Source organism: Electrona antarctica, assembly GCF_951216825.1.
Source record: "Electrona antarctica genome assembly, chromosome: 2".
Lineage (NCBI taxonomy): Eukaryota > Metazoa > Chordata > Actinopteri > Myctophiformes > Myctophidae > Electrona > Electrona antarctica.
Genome location: NC_136807.1, coordinates 33353203 through 33379350, shown reverse-complemented (window position 1 = coordinate 33379350; position 26148 = coordinate 33353203). Strand labels below are relative to the sequence as shown.

Below are 26148 nucleotides of genomic sequence, written 5' to 3'. Positions count from 1 at the left end.
CGGCGATAAAGACGGATACAGCGAGAGAAAACGCCACGGGAGGAGTAGTTCACGCAGAGGTGGAGGAGAGAGGAGGAGCAGGAGTGAGGGGACGAGGAAGAGGAGCAGAGAGAGGAGAGCAAGGAGCCAGGAGAGGAAGAGGGGAAGCAAAGAGAAGAGAGGAGGAAGTGAGGCGAGAGGCAGGAGTAGAAGGAGAGGAGATGGTGAGGAGCGAAAGAGAAGCAAAGAGAGGAGAGGAGAGAGTGAGGAGAGGGGGAGCGGAGAGAAGAGGGGAGAGAGTGAGGAGAGGAGGAGCCGAGAGAAGAGGGGAGAGAGTGAGGAGAGGAGGAGCGAAGAGAAGAGAGAAGAGAATGAGGAGGGAGGGACGCAGACAGAGAACAATAAGCAGGGAGATAGGAAAGAGCAGGAGGTGGCAGACCTTCCGGAGGAGGATGTGAAGGAGGACAAGGAGTCAGGGGAGAAGATGGAGTCAGAGAGAGATGAGCACAAGGTTCTACCCCTCCCAACCCCTGAGCAGAGGCTGCCTAACCCCAAAGAGGAGGAGGAGGCGGAGGAGGATGAATGTGTGTTTGGAGGAAGGAGGCCCAGTGTACATCAGAGGGAGTTTGATGAAGAGGAGGAGGATGAAGGTGTATTTGGAGGAAGGAGGCCCAGCGTCCATCAGAAGGAGCGGGATGGTGTCTGGTACGACAACAGCCAGAAAGAAGGTGGCGGTGCGGGCGAGGAGGAGGTACAAAGTGAGGAGGGGTCCCAGACTCCTCCCCTCCTTCCAGGCCTTCTGTTAAACCCTCCGGCGAGAGGAGAAGCCTTCTCCTTCCTCTCCTCCATGTGGTCCGTGGTGGAACCGCCGGTGGAGGAGGACGGCTGGTCTGAGGGGTCCGAAGGCAGCAGCAGCCCCTCCGACGGCGGCAGCACGTCCGCTGCCAGCATCTCAGGTCTCTCTCTGGCCCCTGCCGTGGTGGTGCCGGGCCCCTGGCTAACACCCAGCCAGCACAGGATGGCGCCGCTGGGACCGGGGATGGTAGGGAGGAGGAGCCGGCGGCGAGAGGAGAGTGCCGTGTCGTGACGACGTGCGCAGAATACTGTCAGGCGCACTGTGACTGTCACCGTGTCACCCCCCAGTAGGGGGACTCTGCTGGGTTTTAATACTGTCACCGCACTGTGACTGTCACCGTGTCACCCAGGTGGACTCTGCTGGGTTTTAAACGGCTCCCAACATTCCCAGCAAAATATCTCGCACTGCTTGTTTTTCCTTCACATTTTTGGCCAAATATAGTATAACTTAATATTCTTTGTGCCTTTTTACAGCTAACTTCTGGCTGATGTTAAATAAATAAATATATAAATTATATATATCTATATATGTATGAGTAGAAATATATTATATGACCATTTTTAAATAGTTCTGGGGCCAATATGGTGAAATGTCTTTTAAAATGCCCCTGTGAATTAACAATCAGTCTGATTCTGATGCCCCCCCTCTCGCTTTCTCTCCCTCATCGTGTTTTTCACTCCTCGCTTTATGTTTGCTGCCGTTACGGCAGGCGTTTCTAGGACACAGAAGGTGCTGCCGAGTCAGACACCCTGGTTCTGGTTCTAGCCTACTAACTCTGTGTCTCTCTCCTCTGTTCCTCTGTCATTTGTGACCTGCCGAAATATGTTATCATCTTGTGGCCTTCACGGGTCAATGTCCCTATACTTAAATCCCTGTTTGTTTATTAACAGAGTACAGTATACTAGGTTTGGCTCTGTTCATAAACAAACAGCAGTGATTATGTCGGGACGTTGACGTTATGTGAAGTCTACAAGATGGTCACATATTCCGGCAGGCCACCAAGTTCTCCGTAACACCACCATGCATGCTGGAGGACAGAGGACAGAGGAAGCAAGGAGGCAGACATTTGGAATTCGAATTAAGCTTCTGTTTCCCCCTTCTCTGGTGCCCCCTGCTGAAGAAAGGCTGCATAGGCATCAAGGTATACCTCATGATGATACTGAGCAATAATAATGCAACAACAGTCCAAGGTGATCAACCATACATGTCCGCCATACATTTACATTTATACTCTGTCGCTTGTCGACCGCAAGAAGTGACAGAGCATGAATTAATCTTTACTCTACATGTGGTTTGAACGGAATTCGCGGTGCTGTTTGTTTGTACAATATCTACTATTGGTCTAAAACGAAAACGTCCATGGACAATTGCAGAGCCTCGTGAATATTGTTCAAATTGTTTTATTGTGATTTATTTCAATGCAAATCTTTTTTTCACAGCAGGTATATAAAAACTATATTCTGTAAATATTTATAATGAAAGAAATGACAGAATCTATTGTAAATATTCTACTTATTGGAGCCCTGATTTGTATGCTGTAATGATATATTATGATAAACCTATATATACATACACATAAATATATATGACACACGTGTGCTACCATAAATGTCACTTATCAGCGTGTATACGAACCAAGATGGAAGCTCACATGAAGTCTGGCGATTGTAATAACAGATGAAGAATTATATTGTATATTATTCATGTTTTCATGAAATGAATGTTTTGTAATATGCTGCTTGGATGTGGATTAATACTTTGTGTTCTGTGTACACAACGTGAATTGAACTACTTTAAACCTAGTGTGTTTTCAAAATTGTCCCAAAATGTTCAAAAATGTGATAGTCTACAAGAAGTATATGCCAGTACAACATTTCCAAATCAATTTGAAAAACGTTGAGTTGATTAAAGTTTTATTTCAGACATTGAACATGGAAGCAAACAAGTAAATTATAATACACATAAATTTAACTTTTATTTTGTATACTATATAACCACTTAAGAACACGAGACGTTTTTTGATGACATGCCTAAAATAGAGATGCGAGGTTGAAAGTGGTAAAAAATGGGACAGATCAAATAAAAGTGAAACAATAGCTGATATATCGGCCAGACCAATACAAGGCTGTAGTAGCCTAGTCTAGATACGAGAAAGTCACAGCCCTAGTGGCCATCTACAGCCTAATTTAGGCTCTGTCGTACGACGATTTCGCATGCCAGAAATAGTAGCATACACCGTATACAAGCTCACATCCAGTGTCACATCCACAACACCTTGTGAGCTTGTATAGGTGTGCTATTTTCAACGCACGACACCGTCCGTCATGACAGTAGCCTATTGATCAGGCATATGGTTGCCTTATGCTGATCTACTAAACCTAAAGGTCTAGGATGCACGACAGATGATGCCTGGAGCCATTGAGTCATGAAAGCTTCTAGTTATGGAAATGTAAAAGTTAAATAACTTATGCAGGTAAAAGTTGCATATGAGAGGACAACAGAGCATAGTTTATTTTTTTCTTTCTTTTTCACTCATTTTTAACAGTGTATTTTGAAAGAGAGGAGCCAAAAGAGAGGAGCCAAACGATATGAGATCTGGGGTGATGCTGTGAGATGGTATTTTTCTACAAGAATATATTTATTAGATACTCAGGTTTTCAGATAGGCTACACAGTAAAATCCTGAGTGTTCATTTAATTCCGAGTGTAAAAATGTACTCATAAGGGTTACCAGGATTTTGCTGTGTAGTATACTTTGCTCTAATTATGTCATTTGAGCTAAAGAAAGAAAATCTATTCATGTAACATTCAGTCATTCATACAGATTAACTTACAAATTACAATTATTTTACATACGTATGTGGCCCGTGTTATTTGATCCTTATGGCAACATGAGGAAACCAATGATGAAAGCCTCTGTATTCCAATATGAATATCTGGAATTTCTAATGCATTTTAACCAACTTGAGCAAAGAATGAATGTGAAAATGAATTGCTCTGTGTGCCCTGACCTTCAGTTGTTACTGTTGTGCTGCTCATGAGTAGCAGGTGTTGGCACAGCCAGGTGGCTTAGAAATCATCTACATCATCATCATTATTAATTATTGCTATTATTTGTATTATTAATATATCAATTATTGTTATTATTATTATTATACTGATGAACCTAGAACATAATGAACGGAACAATCTAGTTTATAGTAGACAACATGAGACTTTTTTATAATACACTTTTTCTTTATGTTTTCATTTCCTAAGGGAGACGTGTGTCTATAAATGAACTGTAAACACATAATAAACTGCAAATAAATGAGAACATTTGATGGATGTTTTTCCCCAGTGTGTGTGTGTGTGTGTGTGTGTGTGTGTGTGTGTGTGTGTGTGTGTGTGTGTGTGTGCGTGTGTGCGTGTGTGTGTGTGTGTGTGTGTGTGTGTGTGTGTGTGGTGCGTGCGTGGGGGTGTGTGTGTGTGTGTGTGGTGCGTGCGTGCGTGGGTGTGGTGCGTGCGTGCGTGCGTGCGTGCGTGCGTGCGTGCGTGCGTGCGTACGTGCATGTGTGCGTGCGTGCGTGCGTGCGTGCGCGCGTGCGTGCGTGCGTGCGTGCGTGCGTTATTTCAACCTAAATACAACAACGTTTCGCCCCTCCGGGCTTTCTCAAAACCACTTTGTTCCCTTTGAAAAGCATTGGCAGAATCCACCCTCATAGGCAGAATCAAAGTTTGGGCTGACTGCATCAGTAGCCAGTAGAGTAACTGTAGTAGGTACCAAAGGGACTGTGGAAGTTGGAACGTTCTATCATTAACTGTAGTAGGTATACCAAAGGGACTGTGGAACGTTTTATTATTAACTGTAGTAGGTACCAAAGGGAAAGAGAAATGGACATAAATCCGAATTCCTAACCCATTTGAACGTATAATAATTGAACTTGAAGACAGACTGCTTCATATTGAATACTGCCGTGTCATTAGAAAGGACCATGAACAGTACAGGAGAATCGATTGCATCCCCTTCCCTTGAATCCCTATAGCACCAGCATCACCTCCCCATGCACCCACCCAGAAAATCTACATCATCATCATTATTAATTATTGCTATTATTTGTATTATTAATATATCAATTATTGTTATTATTATTATTATACTGATGAACCGAGAACATAATGAACGGAACAATCTAGTTTATAGTAGACAACATGAGACTTTTTTATAATACACTTTTTCTTTATGTTTTCATTTCCTAAGGGAGACGTGTGTCTATAAATGAACTGTAAACACATAATAAACTGCAAATAAATGAGAACATTTGATGGATGTTTTTCCCCAGTGGGGGTGTGTGTGTGTGTGTGTGTGTGTGTGTGTGTGTGTGTGTGTGTGTGTGTGTGTGTGTGTGGTGTGTGCGTGCGTGCGTGGGTGTGGTGCGTGGGTGTGGTGCGTGTGTGCGTACGTGCGTATGTGTGTGCGTGAATCCCTATAGCACCAGCTACACCTCCCCATGCACGCACCCAGAAAATCTCCCTAATGGTACAGTATTATACATCACAATAGAAGTACAGAGATGTAAGTACTAAGTAAGTACTACTACGAAGTACTAAGAGGCTAAGCAGCAATTGGTGGAGTCCCAGTGTGTCTGATAATAATAACACAAACAATTTAGTAAGCTGTAGTGCAGTAGTGCTCAACTCATTCACCTGCAATACAATCTACAGCTCCCTCTCACAGTTACTTATTTACTTACTATAGCTCCAACACCTCTGGCTTGAACCCAAGACATTGTGAGACATTTTTAGCTGCATTTTTCCATATGTAGCCTATTATTTGGTCTATTTTGTGTGATTGCAAATGTAGTCTGCAGCATTGTCCACTACAATGTATACTTCAGGGTCGGTAGTCATAACTGAGAAAAGACAAGAATTTACAATTTTGACATTCGGACGTTCTTATCCATGCAGTGACTCACAAGTGTTTATTGAACTAGTCCAGTGCCTTTTCATGTAAAGGACGGTAAGGACCCTCAATACATTTGACCATGACCATTGACGCCCAACTTTAAAAAAAAATATTATTACATTTTTATCCCACGATTTTGTAACCCATTTTTCACCCCTGTGTCAATTATCTAATGTGATCCTGGGCTCTACACACTCTCCGCCAACCTAGTCCCCATATATGGGGGACATGGGGAGAGCAACGGACTTGAACTCATGCTTCATTCATGCCTGAGTGTCCAAGTTGCTCCTTTACACCTGACAGGGGTGAGTTTCCCTGGTTGGACGTAGCGCGTGGAAGGAACACGTTATTCCAACCAGTTCCTTTCCCCTCCATCAGGCGCCCCGGCTGGCCAGGGGGAGGCAGTTTAGAGACCAGGATTACTGCATGTTTTTTGTGAGGGTACGGTGGCACAGTTGGTAGTGCTCCATCAGTGCCCATACCCGAGGCGGGGTTGGCGAAAGGGCCTTTCTGTGTGGAGTTTGGATGTTCTCTCCGTGTCCCCTAGTATAGGGTACATTGACGCCCATCTTCTCCCAGAAGTAAAGATGTGTGTTTAAAATGTTCCCCTAAAGAAAAATTCAAAGACATAATGAAATGTGCAGGCATATTTGATTTTGGGTGTCATGTGTGAACGTGCGCTGAATTGGAGTGGCAGCAATCTTGTTTTGCACAAATTTTCTCATATGCCTAATTATGCTGGGGACCTGCCCAAGGACACCTGGGGGTCGCCGTGCCGGACCACACCCCACTCCACCCCACAAACAGAGTGCAGAAGTGAATCTTCAGGGCACGGTGGCACAGTCTGTAGTGCTATCGCCTCACAGCTAGAAGGTCCTGAGTTCGATTCCCGCTGGGGAGCTGTGGGTGCTGGGGGCGTGTTCTCTCCTCCATCATTGCCCAGTTTGCATGTTCTCCCCGTGCCTGCTAGGGTAGGTACCATCACAAAAAACATGCAGCAATCCTGGTCTCTAAACTACCTCTGGCCAGCCGGGGTGCCTGATGGAGGAACTGGTCGGAATAACATGTTCCTTCCACGCGCTACGTCCGGCCGGGGAAACTCCCCCTTGTCAGGTGAAAAGAACTTGGACTCCTCATGTATAGAAGGAAGCATGAGGTCAGTCCGCTGTCCCCCCCAGGTTGGCGAAGTGTAGCACCCAGGATTACATTAGATAATTGACACTGGGTGAAAAAATGGGTTGCAAAATCGTGGGATAAAGATTTAAGGGGAAAAAAAGAAAGAAGTGAACCTACCTGTAGGACCTCCATAGGACCTCTAGGAGGATAATCTGAGTTCCCAGAAGTTTTATTTTTCACCACTAGGGGGGCGAGAAAGAACTAGGAGGATAACAAGTATTTGAATGAATGACATGAAGGAGACAGATATGTGTGTAGGGAGGTAGGCCAGTCAGAGAAAACACTTACACAGGTGAAGTAAATTAAAAGGAGAAGAGGCTTTAGTTCAGCCCCAAATCAGCCCTGTTTACTGCACTACAGCAGTTGTTCTCAAATACACGAAATACTTGTATTAAGTTAGTTCCATTGATCGAAGCCGGCCTGGAACACAATCAATTGATCCTAAAATTCTCTGAAAATACACTTTGGGGATTTTAAAGTGGACCCTGATGCCCCCTAAAACTAGCCTGCAATTATCAGGTAACAAGACAACTCACCCCTTTTGCCACTTTTGGTGAGTTGTCAGGACAACTCACCCCGAACGTGAAGACAACTCACCAGGGGTGAGATGTCTTCACTTTCGGGGGTGAGATGTCTTCACTTTCGGCCACTTTCGGGGTGAGTTGTCTTCACTTTCGGGGTGAGTTGTCTGACTGAATATGTAGCCTTTGAGCTCTTCTGTAGGACTGCGCACGTCTGTAGGAACCGATAGTTAGATCCGAAATTGAATTAGGCCTACTGTAATGGGTGCCACGGAAAGTACAGACAACTCACCGGGGTGAGTTGTCTGGACTTTCGGGGTGAGCTGTCCGTACTTTCTCGCCCAACTCGCCCCAGCGGAAAGTACAGACAACTCACCCCGACATGTCAGAAAGTGAAGACAACTCACTGGGGTGAGTTGTCCAGTATTCGATTATCAGACTGTAGCTTTCTTGAAGCTTTCTTGAAGAGACGCAGTCCACTCAGAGAGTGGGCGGGGTCTTTGGGCTGGATCCAGGCGGTAACAAGACAACTCACCCCTTTTGCCTCTTTTGGTGAGTTGTCAGGACAACTCACCCCGAACGAAGACAACTCACCAGGGGTGAGATGTCTTCACTTTCGGCCACTTTCGGGGTGAGTTGTCTTCACTTTCGGGGTGAGTTGTCTGACTGAATATGTAGCCTTTGAGCTCTTTTATATACTTTACTTCCACTAATTTCCTTGTATAATCTGAATTATTTATCCCATTTATCCTTAATATAACCTTATCTTCCTGAATTAAAGTGTGTGTGTGTGTGTGTGTGTGTGTGTGTGTGTGTGTGTGTGTGTGTGTGTGTGTGTGTGTGTGTGTGTGTGTGTGTGTGTGTGTGTGTGTGTGTGTGTGTGTGTGTTTATATAATGAAAGCAATAACTTGACTGTTGAGATCGGACAGTAGAGGGCAGCACTGTTTAAGAGAAGCTAGGCTAAACTTTAAATCGTAGCCTATTCTACAACTCTACATAGGTAGGTAGCCTAATCGGTAATATTGTATATAGTTTACGAAGTATAAATCAGGCCTTGCATGCACCAGCAGAATAATAATAAATGGAAGTATAGGCCCTATATGTTACTTTATTGTAAAATATATAGGCCTACATTACAATAACATTGTGGCAGAGAGTGCTTAGCCTTTTGACAGGTAGAAAATATATGTTTTGTGTATAGAATCAATGGTGTGCTTATTTATAGAGAAGAATGGAAGTTAAGAGCCTGACCAGGTCTGATCATTTTTTGCTTCATATAAATAATGTAACGCGTTCTTTCAAGTAAGCAGGGATTTCACATTTCTCCATCCCATACACCATTCTAATATTAGTATCGTAATGGTGCGCGTGACACAGCTAGAAATACAAAGAGGAGAGGGTATTTTATTTATAAGCTGCATTGAGTTCTTCCACTTCAGATATGCACACTTTACACATTCAATTAAGTCATGCGAGAAGAGCCACAAGCATGCCAGCCTGCATCTTTTTGTAGCCAGAGATTAAAGGGAAAAAAAGAAAAAAACATTTAAGAGGTTACGGTGGTTATCATTTAAGTCAAGTGATGGCTAATACGTTTGGGTCTTTTGGATAACAGGCTATTCTAACTAGAACATAATTGTTTTCAGAGATAGCCTACATAACATGAATGTGATATCTTACTTTGACTATTATAGGAGAGCTCCTGTGTGTTTGACTTGGAGGCGCTCTCGACCAGGAGCGCTCCTGAGAAAAGCGCGCTCGCATCTTTTCATTTCTGACACGCAAAAGGACTCGGAGTGAATTCCCAGGGTTATTTCTGCGCCATTAACACAGAGGAGGACAGTCAACCTGGGCGGACAACATACAAACAACGCATTCCAAAGACGGCGGAGCATGTTTCCATCTTTTCCAAGACCAAGAAACAACGTACATGCTTTCATTTCCTAGCCAGTTGATGATGGCACCTGCGAACGGAACCTCGACGGCGTCACGCGTAAAGTAGGTTACATGCTTAGAAACGTTGTAGGCCTACATATTTGATATAGTTTTTGGGCAGTCGAAATCAGTCGAATCCAATGCTGTCAAGTAAGCTATAGTTGCCTAAAACCATGCATGACATTATGGACGTAAACGGTGTTCGCGGAAAAGCACTTTGGGTGATGAACTGAACTCCGACTCTCCGAGCACTTGCGGATTGGGTTCGTCCGCGCCAGCTGGATTTGGACGTCAGATATGAAATGAAGTGGTTGGTCACACTTGTTATGTCTTTGTCTTTAATGAGGAAGGATTCACGAGCCATGGGGTGAACGCTGAGATGATAGACCGTGGGGACATTTTAACGTGGGAGGGAACATATTTTTTCTCTGTTATGTAATGCCTCACAAATCCGGATAATTAGAGGTAGATCATAGCTAACTACTCCCCCACACCCCTTACCCCCTTCCCTGCATGGTTTGACTCTAGGCCTACAATGTTGGATGTTTTAGGGAACAACTACAAGTTGATTTATTTTTAAGGAAATATCGAAAGATGATAAACTTGATCTTCAAATATCAATGGCAGCACCCTCAACTCCAAATGCCCCTGTCCCTGTGAGCATTGACTCTGTAGTGTTGGCATCATCAGCTCTAAACATGGGAAACCAGAAAATGTGTTGCATTTCATTTTCTTTGCATGGCGTTGCACTTTGCAGCCTTTTCAATGGATACTGACGAGTCATAATCAGCCTCCATTTGCGGAGAGATTCGTGGACATGTGATTCTTTTTTAACACCGCAGCACCTTTTGTTCATGTGACCTCATGTTTGTGAACCTGTGAAATCTATAGTTCCTCTCCCCGGTCGCCCCGGTCCGTCCCTCCCTCCCGCCCACTCATCGGGGGCTGGTGGGGGGGGTGGTGGTGTCGGGGCCATTGGTACCATGGAGAGCAGCCCGGCGGAGAGCCCCAGCCGTGCAGTGGAGTACCTCTTGGAGCTCAACAACATCATCGAAAGCCAGGCCAAGCTCCTGGAGAGCCAGCGCCGGCGCATCGAGGAGCTGGAGGAGAAGCTGAACCGGGTCATCCAGGAGAACCAGGACCTGCGGCAGGACAGGACCGCTGACACCCCCGAGCAGAACCACAGCCCGGGCCAGCCTCTGTCCCTGCCCATCCATCATGGCGGTGTCGGTAGCAGTGGCAGTTCCCCGACGGCACCGGCAGTTCCAAAGACGCCGTCGCCGTCATCACCATCACCATCAGCAGCACCAGCAGCAGCGGCAGCGGCAGTGGTGGCAGGGCCTGCGGTGGCAGGGCCTGTGGCGGTGACCCCAGGGCCTGGCAGAGAGCGGAGGTCCCACACCAGGCTGAACCGAGGCGTGTCCTGCAGTTCCTCCACGACCGAGCAGGAGCGCAAGAGGCTGGAGCATGCAGACTGCACAGATGGCCACATCAGCTCCACCATACGCAGAAAGTAAGTTCTCTGTCACCTCAGGTCCCCTGCTGTGTTTCATGCCGTCAGCTATAGGGAACACCAGACAGTGGTGGTGATGATGATGATGTTGCTGGTTCCTACAGATGGAGAGTGTGGTAATGAATGACCATAGTGCAGAAGTGTAATATCTGGCTTGGCTTTTAACCACTTAAACCCAATATACTTTGACCGGGGTCCCCAGGGCTTTACTGTATACTAGGCCCCCTACTTTTTTCCATTCCTTCAGCGTGTTGTGAGCTTTTTTTGTTTGCCACCAGAATAAGAACGGTTCAAGTGGTTTACTGCATGTTCTTTTATACATGTTTTGGCTCAGCTGACTCTGGTCAGAGTTAATCCTCTCTGTAATGGAAGGAATATTTGATTCCCCCGTTATGACACTGTATAGGCTCAGAGCTGTGGTATTACCACTGCATGCTTCTAGTGGCTCCAATTTAAGCATAGCGTGTATAACAGAGAGGGTGAGAGAGGTGAGAGGGAAAGAGAGTGAATGGAGTGGAGAAAGAGGGTCTTTCGTTCACTTGATAATCCTGATGCAAGTTTCCATTGTACGAGAGAAATGTTTAATTGAGTGTGTGGGATGCTTATTTGTGTGTGTGTGTGTGTGTGTGTGTGTGTGTGTGTGTGTGTGTGTGTGTGTGTGTGTGTGTGTGTGTGTGTGTGTGTGTGTGTGAGGGAGGGAGGGAGGGAGAAAGTCAGAGAGACCATGTATACATTTTTATAATATGTGTGCTCTGTGTATTAACCACTTAAAATCTACATTGTATACTTAGCCTGGATGTATTGTAGCCCCCGAATCGCATTTCCCTTTCATTCAGGGAAATTTAAATTTGTCCTCCTTTTTTCCCCAGTCTACACCAATCTCTTTGCCGAAAATAGCCAATCTACAAACTCACAATGCATCTCAACACGAACGTGTTGTGAGCTTATAGATTTATAGAGTAGAGACACACTAGGATTCATGTTGTTATTGTGGGCATATGATTTCATTAGTGCAGGTCATTTCATTTGCATTTCATCTGGCTTCAGTGGACTGTAAGGTGTGTAGGAGTCGTGAGACCTCTTGGTAGTAGGTACAGGTAGGTTCATTGTGTTGTAATCTCTAAGTACTGGACCCTCGTCTGGTTTGACAGACAGGTAGTGTGTGCAGGCTGGGTGGTGTGTGATAATCCGGTTGAAGTATTCCTTTGGTACGACGACTGCGGCGGCGGGCCCGGGAGAACAATAACGCAGTATCACGCTAAAGGTTCACAAGGTTTATTACACAAACAGGAACATATATAGTGCTGGATCATAATGACGTGACAATAAGATATGATACAGAATAACGTGCCTACTGCAGCAAGGCTGACCTTGCTGCCACTGAGATGTCTCTCGTAGCCTATCTATAAAGTTTGCTACAGTACAGGCAGTACACAATACATATCAAGTACACTGTATCTCAAGTTGGAGTACACAGACATGGGCAACTCATGATTATAACATAACACATTGCATACACAGAAAGGCCCCTCTGGCTTTTCTTGAACTTTTCAGACCTGCAAAGATATCTTCTTTGTAACATCTACCCACCGCATCCGGTCCAAACACAAGCTGGCAAGCTGATCTGCAGGTCACAGTGTTGGAAGCAATGCCTTGGCAAACAAATACATATGTTAGTGTTATATGTTTTTTTAACTAAACAAACCCACACACACACACACACACACACACACACACACACACACACACACACACACACACACACACACACACACACACACACACACACACACACACACACACACACACACACACACACACACACACACACACACACACACACATGCCTGTGTAGAGTCTGCTTATGTTGGCAGCATTGTAAGCATTATGTGTAGGCACTATAGGCAGCAACTGGTGTGGAAAAAATAACCACAATGAAATAGAGTGGTTTCTTTCTTAGTGATAATAGCCCATTGTTTCTTGTATGCAATTATCATTACTGGATTATGCCTTCCATGTGTCTGCCTTCTTATGATCACAAATTCACAATCCTTTAGTCAGTGATTGATTCAGATGAGACCAAATCCCTTATTGATTGGAGTTTCTGTTCCACCTGATGCCTCGCTGCTTCCCTGCTGTCGCCCCGTGGGGTGAGTTAGTCACTAGATCCAAGCACATATTAGGTGTTTATGTGGGCGCTAAATGCGTTGATGAATTGCAAATGTAGATCATGGTGATTCTCCCCTGTTAATTGCCAACAGTAGCTGTGGTTTACCCACTCTCTGAGATGCAGACTCAGACAAGCGTGTCACCACAAGTGTCACATTTAATAAACGGCAGCCAGCGGCGCTGTGGGCCCATGTTGTCCCTTCCTGGATGTGAGTCACCCCCCCCCCCCCCCTCCTCCCTCCCATTCAGCTGTATTGTACAGTACATGTGATTATTTGCTTAGGGTCAGTGATGGAACCCCTACCCGGCCTGATAACAAGAAAACAGTGTTTACATTGGCCATGCTCCTGTCAATAATATACAAACAGATTAGATTATATAGAGAGAGTGAAAGAAAAATTGAGAGAGAGACAGCGAAAGAGAAGTGAGGAGAGAGACAAATCGTTGTTTTTGCAAAACATTGAAATACTGCTGTCATCCGTTTCAAGAGTTTATCCAAAGCTATGGATACAGTATGTCTCACAGAAAATGCACAATTCTTATGGTTTCGTAAGATAGTTTAAGTTTTCTCTAAGTTGAAACAGTCTCCGCCAGGCCGAAGGCGTGGCAAAGACTATGTTTTGCACCTAGTCTGTCCGTCCATCCGTCTGTCCGTTTGTTTGTCTGTAAAGGCACTGTTGGCCCAATCGGTGTGAAACTTTGCAAGCATACTCCCTAGAGGGAGGGAGCATTTTTCACATTGCCTTTTATTAGCGCCAGCAAGATGCAGTTTTTGCAAAAAAAACATTTTCATAATTACTCCTACAGATACTCCTAACATTACGCAAATCGTCTCTATACGCATTACACATTATCTCTATAGTCATGTGATCAACACGTATTGTATCTGTCTGAATTTTCATTTCATATTCCATCCTGATTGGCTAAGATTAGCATCTAACAGTGGCTTGTTTTGAACAAAATGCCTCAAATCATAAACGCAGCATCCAGTTGCCGTGAAACGTTGCAAGCATATTCCGACTAGGCCGAGGAAGACAGGCCACCCTTTTCACATTGTCCTGTTATACCACCACCTGGAGGCAGATTTGTGCAAAACACATTTTTTGATATTACTCATATAGATTTTGTCCAAACATCACGCAAATCGGCACACATTATCTCTATAGTGATCAAGATGGATCTGTCGGATTTCTCGTATTCCATCCTGACTGGCGAATTCCGAACTTTGCTGGCCCACAATAACCTACCTGACCTGGTGGGGACTTGGTGGGGACTTGTGCTCCACATTTTATAGTTTTGATTTTTTTGATCCACTTTTGCTTTGGCAATATAAACGTATGTTTTCTCAAGCCAATAAAGCCCTACTGAATTGAATTGAGAGAGAGGAGAGAGAGAGAGAGACAGACAGAGAGAGAGGAGAGAAAGAGAAGGAAGGAGTGAGACCCTGTCCCAGCATGCTTTGCACTAAAAGAGAAACACACACTGATCCACCATCTGTTAATGGGTTGAGAGAGAGACCAGGGGAGGGGGGAAGGGCCATCTTTGATTCTGTACAATTATTTTTGGGTCTTGGCTACAGAGGAGTGGTTGTCGTTGCGTCTGGTGTGTGTGTGTGTGTTTTTCTTTTTAATTAATAAACAATAGAAAGGTTACATGACCTGTGTCAGAGATTCTGGGTCCCCTACCTGCACATGGTGACATCATCAAAACTAAGCAGCTCATTTCCTCTCCTCTGTCAACATTGGAACATCAAGATCCTCCCGTCCTCTTTGTACTGTGTGCCCCAGTCAGACCCAGTCATTTCTTTCTTCCTGAAAACAAAATGATTGTGCTTATGTAGGCTTGAAAACCAATTGTAACGACAGACAGACCTTTATTGAAATGCAGGTGTCATAGCAGCACTGTAATAAGGATGAAACGTTTTGCCTTGGTGTGTGTGTGTGTGTGTGCGCGTGCATGCGTGCGTGCGTGCGTGCGTGCGTGCGTGCGTGCGTGCGTGCGTGGCACGTGTCTATTGCCTGCCTAAGCAGGTTCGTGCAAGTACACACCACATGTGAAATGGGGAGGGTGAGAGATTAATTAGTGTGACCAGAGAGTAATTAAACTGGCCCAGGGGTGATAATTACTGCTGTGTTTGTACAGTATATGTGTGTGTCCGCGTGCGTGCCTGCGTGTACAGTAGAACAGTGGTTCTCAAACTTTTTCATGCCAAGGACCACCCAAATTGCATGTGGCCGCGGATCCCCTTCTGAAAATGTTTGTGGCAGGGACCACCACAAGAGAAGATTTGTGTAAAAAAATAATCAAAACTAGAAAAAGGTCTCAGGTCAGGGATGTTTGTTGTGGCGTGCATTGTTTGGGAGCGACTTACAGTAGATGGAACTGTAGTGTGTTGTAGGTAGAGTAGAGGATGTATTATGACAGGATCACAAAGAAAAACAGTATTAGGATGACGCTGGGTTCATGATTTGAGGCATTTTGTTCAAACCACACCTGCAAACTTTGATGTCAATCTTAGTCAACCACGATAGAATATAAAAATGTTTTGTAATAATAATCAAAATATACAAAGTAACTTGTAACTACATTTTTCAAATAATTGTACAGTGGAGTAAAATTATAATATATAAAATATTACCCTCTGAGATGTATAGTAGAAGTATTGAAAAAGTCCTTAGAATTGCACTGAAGTACTCGAGTATGGACTTAGTTACTTTACACCACTGCTAAAGCATACAGGGTCCTTGAAATTAAAATGTTTGAGAACTGCTGCCTCCCCCTGGCCAGCCGGGGCGCCTGATGGAGGGGAGAGGAACTGGTTGGAATAACGTGTTCCTTCCACACGCTACGTCCAACCGGGGAAACTCCCCCCTGTCAGGTGTCAACTTGGACTCTTCATGCATTCATTTAAGGAATCATGAGGTCAGTCTCCCCAGGTTTGCAGAGGGAGTGTAGCGACACTGGGTGAAAAAAATGGGTTAGAAAAATCGTGGGATATATATATATATATATATTTTAGAGAACTGCTGCTCTATAGTATATCTCCATCACCGTCCTCCACCTCCATCTTTGCACACTGAGGACGTCCTCTCTGTTGTTCTGCAGGGAGACATTCAGAGAGTGATTATTTAAAGCCTGATTTACACTTTGTGTTACGACGGTGTCTTTGCACCGGAAATAGATGATCTACAAGCTCACAACGAGTCGCTGATGCAACGCATTGTGAGCTTGCGGATCGGTTATTTTGGCGCCCTTGTATGATAGCTTAAATTAGGCAGAATGATGTGGAGAATGATGCTTATGGGCTTTTGTTTCAGTGGAGGACAATTGTGTTGCATCTCCTTCACACTTACTGTGCCCTCTCTTCCTACTGCAGCAGATATGACTCAGAGACAACCAAGATGCAGAAATAAATAGCTTTTGTGGTTTTGCTCAACTCCCCCTGTCCTTATCTTCTGCTTATTCTGACTAAAAGAACAATCTGCTCTGCTTCCTGATTGTCACTGAATGGACGGCTGATTATCTCCACCAGGAGATTGTGTGTGTGTGTGTGTGTGTGTGTGTGTGTGTGTGTGTGTGTGTGTGTGTGTGTGTGTGTGTGTGTGTGTGTGTGTGTGTGTGTGTGCGTGTGCGTGTGTGCGTGTGTGCGTGCGTGTGCACTCGTGCGTGCGTGCGGCTAATCGCATGCTACTACTAGGCATCAGCATATATATTTCTGTGCATGCTCACCATGCTGATAGCAGGCCAAGGACCTCAATTCTCAAAACTTTAGCAAAGCGGTCATCAACAGCTATGTCATTTTATTTATTTATGTTTGCGCAGAGCAATCATCCCTCCAGAGATTATAAGTGTGCGAAAACAATACCTTTCTGAAAACATGCTCTACCAAACGGGTTGTTTGTCATAATAACATGTTTTGGGTGATGTGATCAGGGGATCCCGGGGCTGCACTACTCTTTCATGCCTGTAGGTAGACATACCTATACTGTAGGTAGGCTATGTATGAAAAAGTACCAGAAGGACGTGAGAGTGCTGCTGGCTATTATTTTCTTACTTGTCAGGACACTGAGCTAACCTCATGACTCTGAGGGTCAACGTTGGGTCTGTGTTGACATGGTGGGAAAAGTACTCACATGTTTTACTTATGTAAAAGTATCACTACTGAAATGTAGAATTTTCTTGAGTAAAAGTACAAAAGTATTGGTATCAAAGTAGATATTTCAGTGTGTTCTGTGCAAGGGTCCCTGGCATGGAGGCATCATGGTGAAAGTGTTTACATAATAAGAGCGGTTAGAGCACAAGCTTGTATGTGTTTCAAGAACCATCAGTAGAGAATAACCCATAAAAATGGGTCAGCCGCTATTGATGACGAATGAAACATACTAGTGTGTAACACGTACAAGTGGATGAAGATGTAGCAGATGGAAGATGGACAAGATCAACTCAAAAGCTAATGAAGAATAACGTGTTCCTTCCACGCGCTACGTCCAACCAGGGAAACTCCCCCCTGTCGGGTGTAAAGGAGCAACTTGGACACTCAGGCATGAAGGAAGCATGAGTTCAAGTCCGTTGCTCGGTTGGCGGAGGGTGTGTAGAGCCCAGGATCACATTAGATAATTGACACGGGGGTGAAAAATGGGTTACAAAAAAAGCTAATGAAGGAGAATTCTTTCTTTGATGTAATAATGTAGACAACAGCCATTCAAAACTGGATGGCATGCACTCAAGACTCATCTATTGTGCCCTTAAGAGTACTCTTAAGAGTCTTACTTCCACTGTGAATACTGTGGCTATAGATTTGGTCACTCTCTCAGACAGCTAGTATTGATTATTTTCATTCATGTCAAAACATTTTCTTTCTTTTTTTTAATATGTTTTTATTAGTAGAAAGTTTGATAAGTCAATACAGTTAAACATTCCTTTTTTTCTTTTTCCCCCCCACAGTCATCATTTTTGTTTTTTCAAGACAATATTAAAAAATAAAAAATAAAAAAACAGTCCAAACAAGCAACCATACATGCCATTTGAGTATAAACAATGGGACATGAGAAAATGAAACAAGAATTGAATCGTAATGGTGTTATATAACACCCCCTATCAATTATTTACACCTTTATTAACATAAACAATTCAGGCAATCATTTATAAAAAGTAAAATAAATAACCCAATATTAACTAAGTTAGTCCGTCGGAAGTACTCTCAGATTCTCAAAATAGGTGATAAATGACTGCCAGCTAGAGAAGAACATTTGTATTGAACCTCTAATTGTAAACTTTTTTTTTTCAATTTAAAAAAACCCATCATATCCATAAGCCACATAGCCACCAAAGGATAGGTTGGAGATTTCCATCCTAATAGTATTCACAACATTTTCTGTGTAAAGGCATATTTGTCGCTGTAGTGTACACTAGAGTTCTAATCTTCCACACTTCTTGAGGACCTGGCGCTTTGGGTGAATAGTGTTTTATCCTTTTTAAAGGTGATGTTGTGTTTTTTATTTTCACTGTAGGAGTCAGAGAAACATCCATCCATGGCCCAGGCTTCTTTCGATATTGTGAAAGTTATGGTTGCTGTGGAAACTGTGAAATGTTCCCAGAGGCAGCTCCAATATGTTACCACCAACACCCTCGCCCCCCACACCCCCAACCCACCTACCAGGTCCCATCATGGGCCCACAGTTTCAGTACTAATTTCAAGGACACCCAGTTTGATATGCATTAGACCCCCTTTTGAGATTTTTTTTTTAGAGGCGCAACCACTCCATTGCGGAGTTATGTGGGTCCCTATATCCCTGCGTCCATCCGAGCACGAAAATAGACGTAGGTCAGTTTTCACCACCAACTGTCACAGTTGCGCAGCCTAACACACACACACACACACACACACACACACACACACACACACACACACACACACACACACACACACACACACACACACACACACACACACACACATTAACTGTATATATGATGATTTCGGGTGTGACAGTACAGTACAGTGACATTACCAGCATAGTACAGTAGAGGGACCCCCCGGGGACTCTACTCTGTCATTTCTTGACCGGTTCGGACACGGGGAGGCTCGCCGGAACCGGCCCGCCACCCTGGGTGCGTTCCTGTGGGTCTGGAAGTTCCAGGGACCCCCCGGGGACCACCACACGGAGTTATAGTGAATTTGTACACTCCCAGAGTTACAGACTCATTAGGATCAATGTTTACCCCTGGTAGGGCATTCACTTCTAGTCATTTTTACTAGTTGACTAGTTGCCTAGTTTACTAGTCGACTAGTCACTATTATGTTTAAATAAATATTTGTACATTTAAAAACTGTGTACATTGGTGACTATAACTATAATCTACCTGATCTTGAGGCCTACAAAATCGGGGGGAAAAATATATATATATATATATTTTTTTTTTCTTATCAACTAGTCAACTAGTACCAACAAGGTCGACTAGTGGATTTACTAGTCGACTAGTAAACTAGTCGACTAGTTGCTTAATGCCCTAACCCTTGGTGGTCCCCGGACCCTGTGTTGAAATCCAGCCACTCATACTGTACTTCATTGACTGGAGTCCCCTACATTTTGCCCCTACACCAAATCAACTTTCTGAAAATAGGCTTCATGTTGCGATTATGCATTGTGAGCTTGTGGATCTTCTATTTTTGCCAAATACCCCCCCCCCCCCCCCCCCCCCCCCCCCAGCCCCTGATTGGGACGCTAGGGTTCAATAGACAGTTCAATAGATAGTTAAATAGACACTCTTCACCTCTGCCCAGCTTGTCTCATTTGGAATAACACCAACACCACTTGTCATTTGCTTTGTTAATTTGGCAGCTGCGTGTGGAACGCAATCATGGCTGAACAACAGGCGCACTAAATTAGAGCCAAATTAGCACTCGGGGAGTGTTATTAGCACGGGCTGCGCGGCGCGGGGAAGGTTTGTGAAAGCGAGCTGTCACTTCATGCATCAGTGCCACTTAAAACCTTATACACTTCATTGACCAACATCCCTCGGGGGGGCTATACTCCTCCTTTTGTCCCTCTACACCAAATCTCTGGCGAAAATACTGCAGAAGATATCGTGATGACTCATAATTGCGCTGCAGGGTGTGGCCGTATACGTGGTGCCTGGCGGAGGATAGTTTTTCACATGTTTCACACATTGAATTCAACGCTGAAGCACTTCCACAGTGACATCAAACATCTCTCTACTGAAGGGTACCTCAGGACCTTTCATTTCTGTGATGTTTTCTTTTTTTTATAATAACTTTAACATTTTATATAGCGCCTTTCAAGAAACCCAAGGACGTTTATCACAATGTGAGCCTGTGGAGCTGCTATTTGCATAATATGTTATGAGAGTAACATAGTAATAACGTTATGAGAGCCTTATCTGAGACCCAGCTATAACGTATTGGGAACAAATCCACGTGAAATAATAATCACATTTGGAACCGTTTCCGGAACCTGTTTATCACACTATCGGAGCTGTATGTGGACTTCACGTCTGCTATACAATTTACAATTTACAATTTAGGCATTTAGCAGACGCTCTTAATCCAGAGCGACTTACAATAAGCAAGAACAAAAAGCATGGGAATACATCACATATGTAAAAAAGCATTTATCGCGAGACATGCGTAAGCTAAGAATGTGACTAGAACATATCTATATAATGACACTATACATATAAACTATAACTAGAACATATCTATATAATGACACTATACATATAAACTACACATATATGCTATACTATGCTGTACATATATACTATGAAGTGCTATGACTACTATACACTATATACTATGAAGTGCTATGACTACATACAATGCACTTATTGTGCTGTCTACATGACATGCTATAAGTCTGTTTCAAATGCTATATAAGTCTAAGAAGTGCTGTCTAAGGGGGGTAGGGTAAGTGCTATGGGCCATGATGGAGTCTGAAAAGGTGGGTTTTCAGACTACGGCGGAAGATCGGGAGTGATGCTGCAGTTCTGATTGCAGTTCTGATTGCAATTACAATGCCAGTGGTTCTTCAAGGACGACCATAGCTCTGACTCTGAGAGTGTAGTAATAGTTACAGACCTGTAAGGGTCGATTGGAAACCCCTATAGGGATCATTAAAGGGAACATTTAAGGAATCAGACCATTAAGAAGGAGTTGTTAAGGAACCGGAATCGTTAATACCCTAAAGGAGATTCCCAACGCTAAACAGCACCAGGTTTTTCAGGCACACGTTCTTGTACTTGCAGAGCTATAGCTGTTTGTCACCGGGAATATTCTGGTGACTTTATCCATCGCTGTTCCTTACATGCACATACAGTAAGTGGCAGTTTGAATGGGGCATGTTAGTCAAACACTTGTGTGCATGCTCCACATAGCAGAATAGTAATACTGGTTACCGTGGGAACTGTACTCTGTGGGCGAGAGACGTAGAACGGAGAGAGCAATAGAAGAGACTAGAGGGTAGGGGAGAGAGAACGACAGGTGAAAGACAGGATGGAGTGATGCAGAGGTGACAGGTTCCTCTTCAGAAGGACCTCAAGAGTGGCCTGGTAACATTTACTTGAGACTGAACATAAGGCGACACAGGTGTCACCTTATGGAATGAGTCCTCCTGGTTCTGTCCTTCAACTCTTTTAAATAAAGCCATTTACTTTTTTTTACTTTTTCTTGGATGAATCATGGCTAAATTTGGAAACCCACACGGTTAGACACACATGCATGCATGCACACACACACACACACACACACACACACACACACACACACACACACACACACACACACACACACACACACACACACACACACACACACACACACACACACACACACACACACACACACACACACACACACACACAGACACACCACCAGCCCACACATCAATCATAGCAGGTGTTGGTGTTGCGTAGATGGAGCTGAGTGGTAGCTGTGCACCTCCTCGTCACCGTTTTCGCCTGGCGCTCCGCGCTCGGCAAACGAACGCCCCCTCACAGTCAGTCCACACTGTTGCCAAGCAGCAGGAGACTGGAGCTCCATGTGGGAAGCAGAGAGGAGTGAGGTGCATGGGGGGTGTATGAAAAACACTTGACTTTAGGCTACAACGCAGCATGTGTGCTTGTGTGGGGTTATCCGACATCTCTCTTTTGGGGTAGTGGGGGACCGGACTGGGGTTCACAAACTGGAGGTGGTATGAAAGGTTTACTCGTTACCAGTATCAGAACTGGCTTCATGGTCATACCAGTTTTACAGTTTGTTTTTTTTCTCTCTTTTTTCTCTTTTTTTTGCCCTAATAGATAATCCGCAGTGCTCTCTCTGGCCAACAGGAGGCAATGGAAGTTGCTCTGTGTCATGAAACATATATATTTTTTCAGTCCATGCATGATACAGGTGGTTTGATTTGATGTGAGTTTAAGATGCAATGTAGCATTGCAGGTGATGCATGTTTCTGCTATAGATAGACTCCACCCACTCACTGCCGCCCCCATTCCTCCACGAGGCGAAGGAAGACATTTGAAGATTCAAAGAGGTTTCATTAGTCACTCTCTCGCTAGTATTTGCGAGAGAGTGACTAACATCGTTGTGACATCGTTGTGACATCATTCTCCGCAGCTTGTGCCAATAACATATAATATTATTTACAAGGAAGGTACAATAACAGCTACAACAAGTTGAGAATGTACACAGTATGATAATAGCAACCGGCTTGTACAGCATAGTATAGTGTGATGTGATATTACCAGTGCATCCCCACCTCCACCCCTCTCCTCATCCTATTTACATTCTATTCTCTCCATCATCTCCTCTCATTCCTCTCTTCCTCTTCTGTACATTATTTTCACCCTTGCCCTCCTCCACGTTCTACCCTGCTGCCTCTCTCTCTCTCTCTCTCTCTCTCTCTCTCTCTCTCTCCTCCCACTCCTCTCTCTGCCACACTCCAGCTTTAAATACCCACCAGCTCACTCATCCTCTCAATGCAATTATTATATTTATTTAATTTTTTCTATTTCAGCCTCCATCCTTTCTGTACTCTCTGCCGTTGGCTGTTGATCGGCCTTAAGACCCGTTGTTGTGAATTATTTTTCTTGGATTATGGTTTGACCCTTTCCACCAGTGCACTTAGTTTCACAATGCGTATTATTCTGTACAGAGAGAGTGTGTGTGAGTCAGAGGGTGAGAAAGAGAGAGAGAGAGTGGGGGGAGTAGAGGGGGGAGGAGGAGGAGGAGAGATATACCAGCAGTGTGTGGGTAGCATGTGAGTTTTGTTTCTCTATGGAGGAAGAGTGTGTGTGTGTGTGTGTGTGTGTGTGTGTGTGTGTGTGTGTGTGTGTGTGTGTGTGTGTGTGTGTGTGTGTGTGTGTGTGTGTGTGTGTGTGTGTGTGTGTGTGTGTGTGTGTGTGTGTGTGTGTGTGTGTGTGTCCTTGGGTATTCAGAGACTCAGGCACTCGTGCTCGTGAAGCAGAAATAAGTTCCTGGAGTCTTGTCACTGTGATGGCTCTCTTCTATCTCGCCTATAGCGGGATGCATTAGCTGCTGCTAAAATAAAATATACGACTCACAAAACCACCACACACAGACTGAATGAGCACGGCTTAGCGTTACGTAATATTAGCATCTGGATTTCTCCACAACCAGCACATCTTCCTCCGAAGCTAAACAATTTTTATGTTCATTATTAGGTTTTTATGTGTTTTTTATGAGTGTGCTGTCACTGTGTAGATGTAGATTTTGGAAACTCTTGTAGGCCAGGTCACATGGTTTTTCTGTTTGTCGAGATTTAATAGCCACAAATTACAATATTGAAGCCGGAATCAGTGAATTCCACCAGAAGTACTCATAACCTTCATGTCTATAAAAAGTACACAATACAAATTTGAAAGGGAGAAAAAGCCTTTACTCAGTGGCTGTTTCAAAATGGAATTGTTTACAAGCAATACAAGGTAAAAGGGATTAGGGTACAACCCACGCTTAGCAGCAAAACAGCCTTCTTCAGGGTCCTCCATGAATTTACTTCCAAAGAGAGTACAAAGGGAACAAGGAGTAAAAAAGGGTTCCTTTCGGTTAAATGAACACTGAGGAGTACTGTAGAGCGGCTAACGAATCAGTTGCTTGTCTTCAGTGGGAACTCCATTAAAACAGCTGCTAGATGTAGTTGTAGTGTCATTAGATACTTCTATAACATCTGCTTTAAGCAAATCAGTGTGTGAATCCATTCTCATTCAGCTCGAAGCCTTTATCTCTCACTCTGCAATCTAAGGGCCCATTGTTTATGACGGCATGGCTCCTCAGAGGAGAGCCGCCTAGAATAGGTATGTACGATTGTGCGTGCGTGTGTGTTCGTATGTAAATGGTAAATGGTGCATTTATATAGTGCCTTTATCCAAGGCGCTATACATAGATTGTGCATTACATTCACCCATTCACACACACATTCATACACCGATGGCGGCGGAAACCATGCAAGGCACCAAGCAGCACATCGGGAGCAATTAGGGGTTCAGTGTCTTGGTCAAGGACAATTCGACTCTAACGCTGGGGGAGCCCGGGTTCGAACTGGCAACCTTGCGGTTACCATCCAGCCACTCTACCCCTGAGCCACCGCCGCCCTGTGTGTGTGTGTGTGTGTGTGTGTGTGTGTGTGTGTGTGTGTGTGTGTGTGTGTGTGTGTGTGTGTGTGTGTGTGTGTGTGTGTGTGTGTGTGTGTGTGTGTGTGTGTGTGTGTGTGTGTGTGTGTGTGTGTGTGTGTGTGTGTGTGTGTGTGTCTCATTACTGTCTATCTGCCGTTTATCCCTCTCTATCTCAGCTCTCCATACTGTATCTTCCTCTCTCCACACTCCTCAGTATCTCCTCATCCCTCTATCTCGTCCTCTCTCTCCACACTCCTCAGTGTGTCTCCTCATCCCTCTATCTCGTCCTCTCTCTCCACACTCCTCAGTGTCTCCTCATCCCTCTATCTCGTCCTCTCTCTCCACACTCCTCAGTGTGTCTCCTCATCCCTCTATCTCGTCCTCTCTCTCCACACTCCTCAGTGTCTCCTCATCCCTCTATCTCGTCCTCTCTCTCCACACTCCTCAGTGTCTCCTCATCCCTCTATCTCGTCCTCTCTCTCCACACTCCTCAGTGTCTCCTCATCCCTCTATCTCGTCCTCTCTCTCCACACTCCTCAGTGTCTCCTCATCCCTCTATCTCGTCCTCTCTCTCCACACTCCTCAGTGTCTCCTCATCCCTCTATCTCGTCCTCTCTCTCCACACTCCTCAGTGTCTCCTCATCCCTCTATCTCGTCCTCTCTCTCCACACTCCTCAGTGTCTCCTCATCCCTCTATCTCGTCCTCTCTCTCCACACTCCTCAGTGTCTCCTCGTCCCTCTATCTCGTCCTCTCTCTCCACACTCCTCAGTGTGTCTCCTCCACACCTAAGTGACAGGGACACAGTGTCCTTGACAGCAGCTGGCCGCAATGACAGACCTGTCATTTCCAACATGCTAATCTTAACCGCTGTTCAGCCCCACGTGGCAGACAGCACGGGAGAGAAGCCAGGATAAACAGATGTTGAGTGAGGTGGAGAGGCCTTTTGTGTTGCATGCATGTATTACATGAGCTTGATTTTACATTTGGGTTCCCATGGTGATTGCTATACTGTAGAGTTTGACAATGGATTGGTTGTTTTATTTTGTATTAAATGAATGCATTATGTATACACATACACATACCTATTTTATACCTATTTTATGTATACTATACACATACGTACACATACCCATAAACACCCCCGTAGATATGGCCACCATGGGTGGTGTCAGGGACAGGGTCGGTTTTAGCCTGCCTCACTAGAGTGGGCAGACTAAATTATAGTGGGGCAACTCCAATCAAAGATTATTGCCCATAACCTTTGATTGGGTCAGGACGCACGTTTGGGTGGGCTCTGCGGACACCCAGCTTTAGGTGATAAGGTGACCACTGAAACGGTGGTTAGACAGAGAGATGTGTTTGGGTGAGAGGTGAAGCGCTTACCACCGCGGTGTAACGTCATGTTGT

The 26148-nt window shown here is 44.5% G+C and overlaps 2 protein-coding genes across 2 annotated transcripts in view; both read left to right on the top strand.

Annotated features, from left to right (window-relative positions):
* The window catches only part of magixb (MAGI family member, X-linked b), a gene marked incomplete at both ends in the record, with an annotated part of 76128 nt that extends 75062 nt beyond the window's left edge, over positions 1 to 1066 (top strand). Inside the window, one exon of the mRNA XM_079515071.1 lies at positions 417 to 1066. Coding sequence (XP_079371197.1) covers positions 417 to 1066 — 650 coding nt within the window. The remainder of the gene's footprint in view (positions 1 to 416) is intronic.
* Positions 1067 to 10395: 9329 nt separating this feature from the next.
* iqsec2b (IQ motif and Sec7 domain ArfGEF 2b) overlaps positions 10396 to 26148 on the top strand; it is a gene marked incomplete at its 5' end in the record, with an annotated part of 50168 nt that continues 34415 nt past the window's right edge. The window contains 2 exon segments of the mRNA XM_079488701.1: positions 10396 to 10648; positions 10751 to 10925. Of these exon segments, the coding sequence (XP_079344827.1) occupies positions 10396 to 10648; positions 10751 to 10925 (428 nt within the window).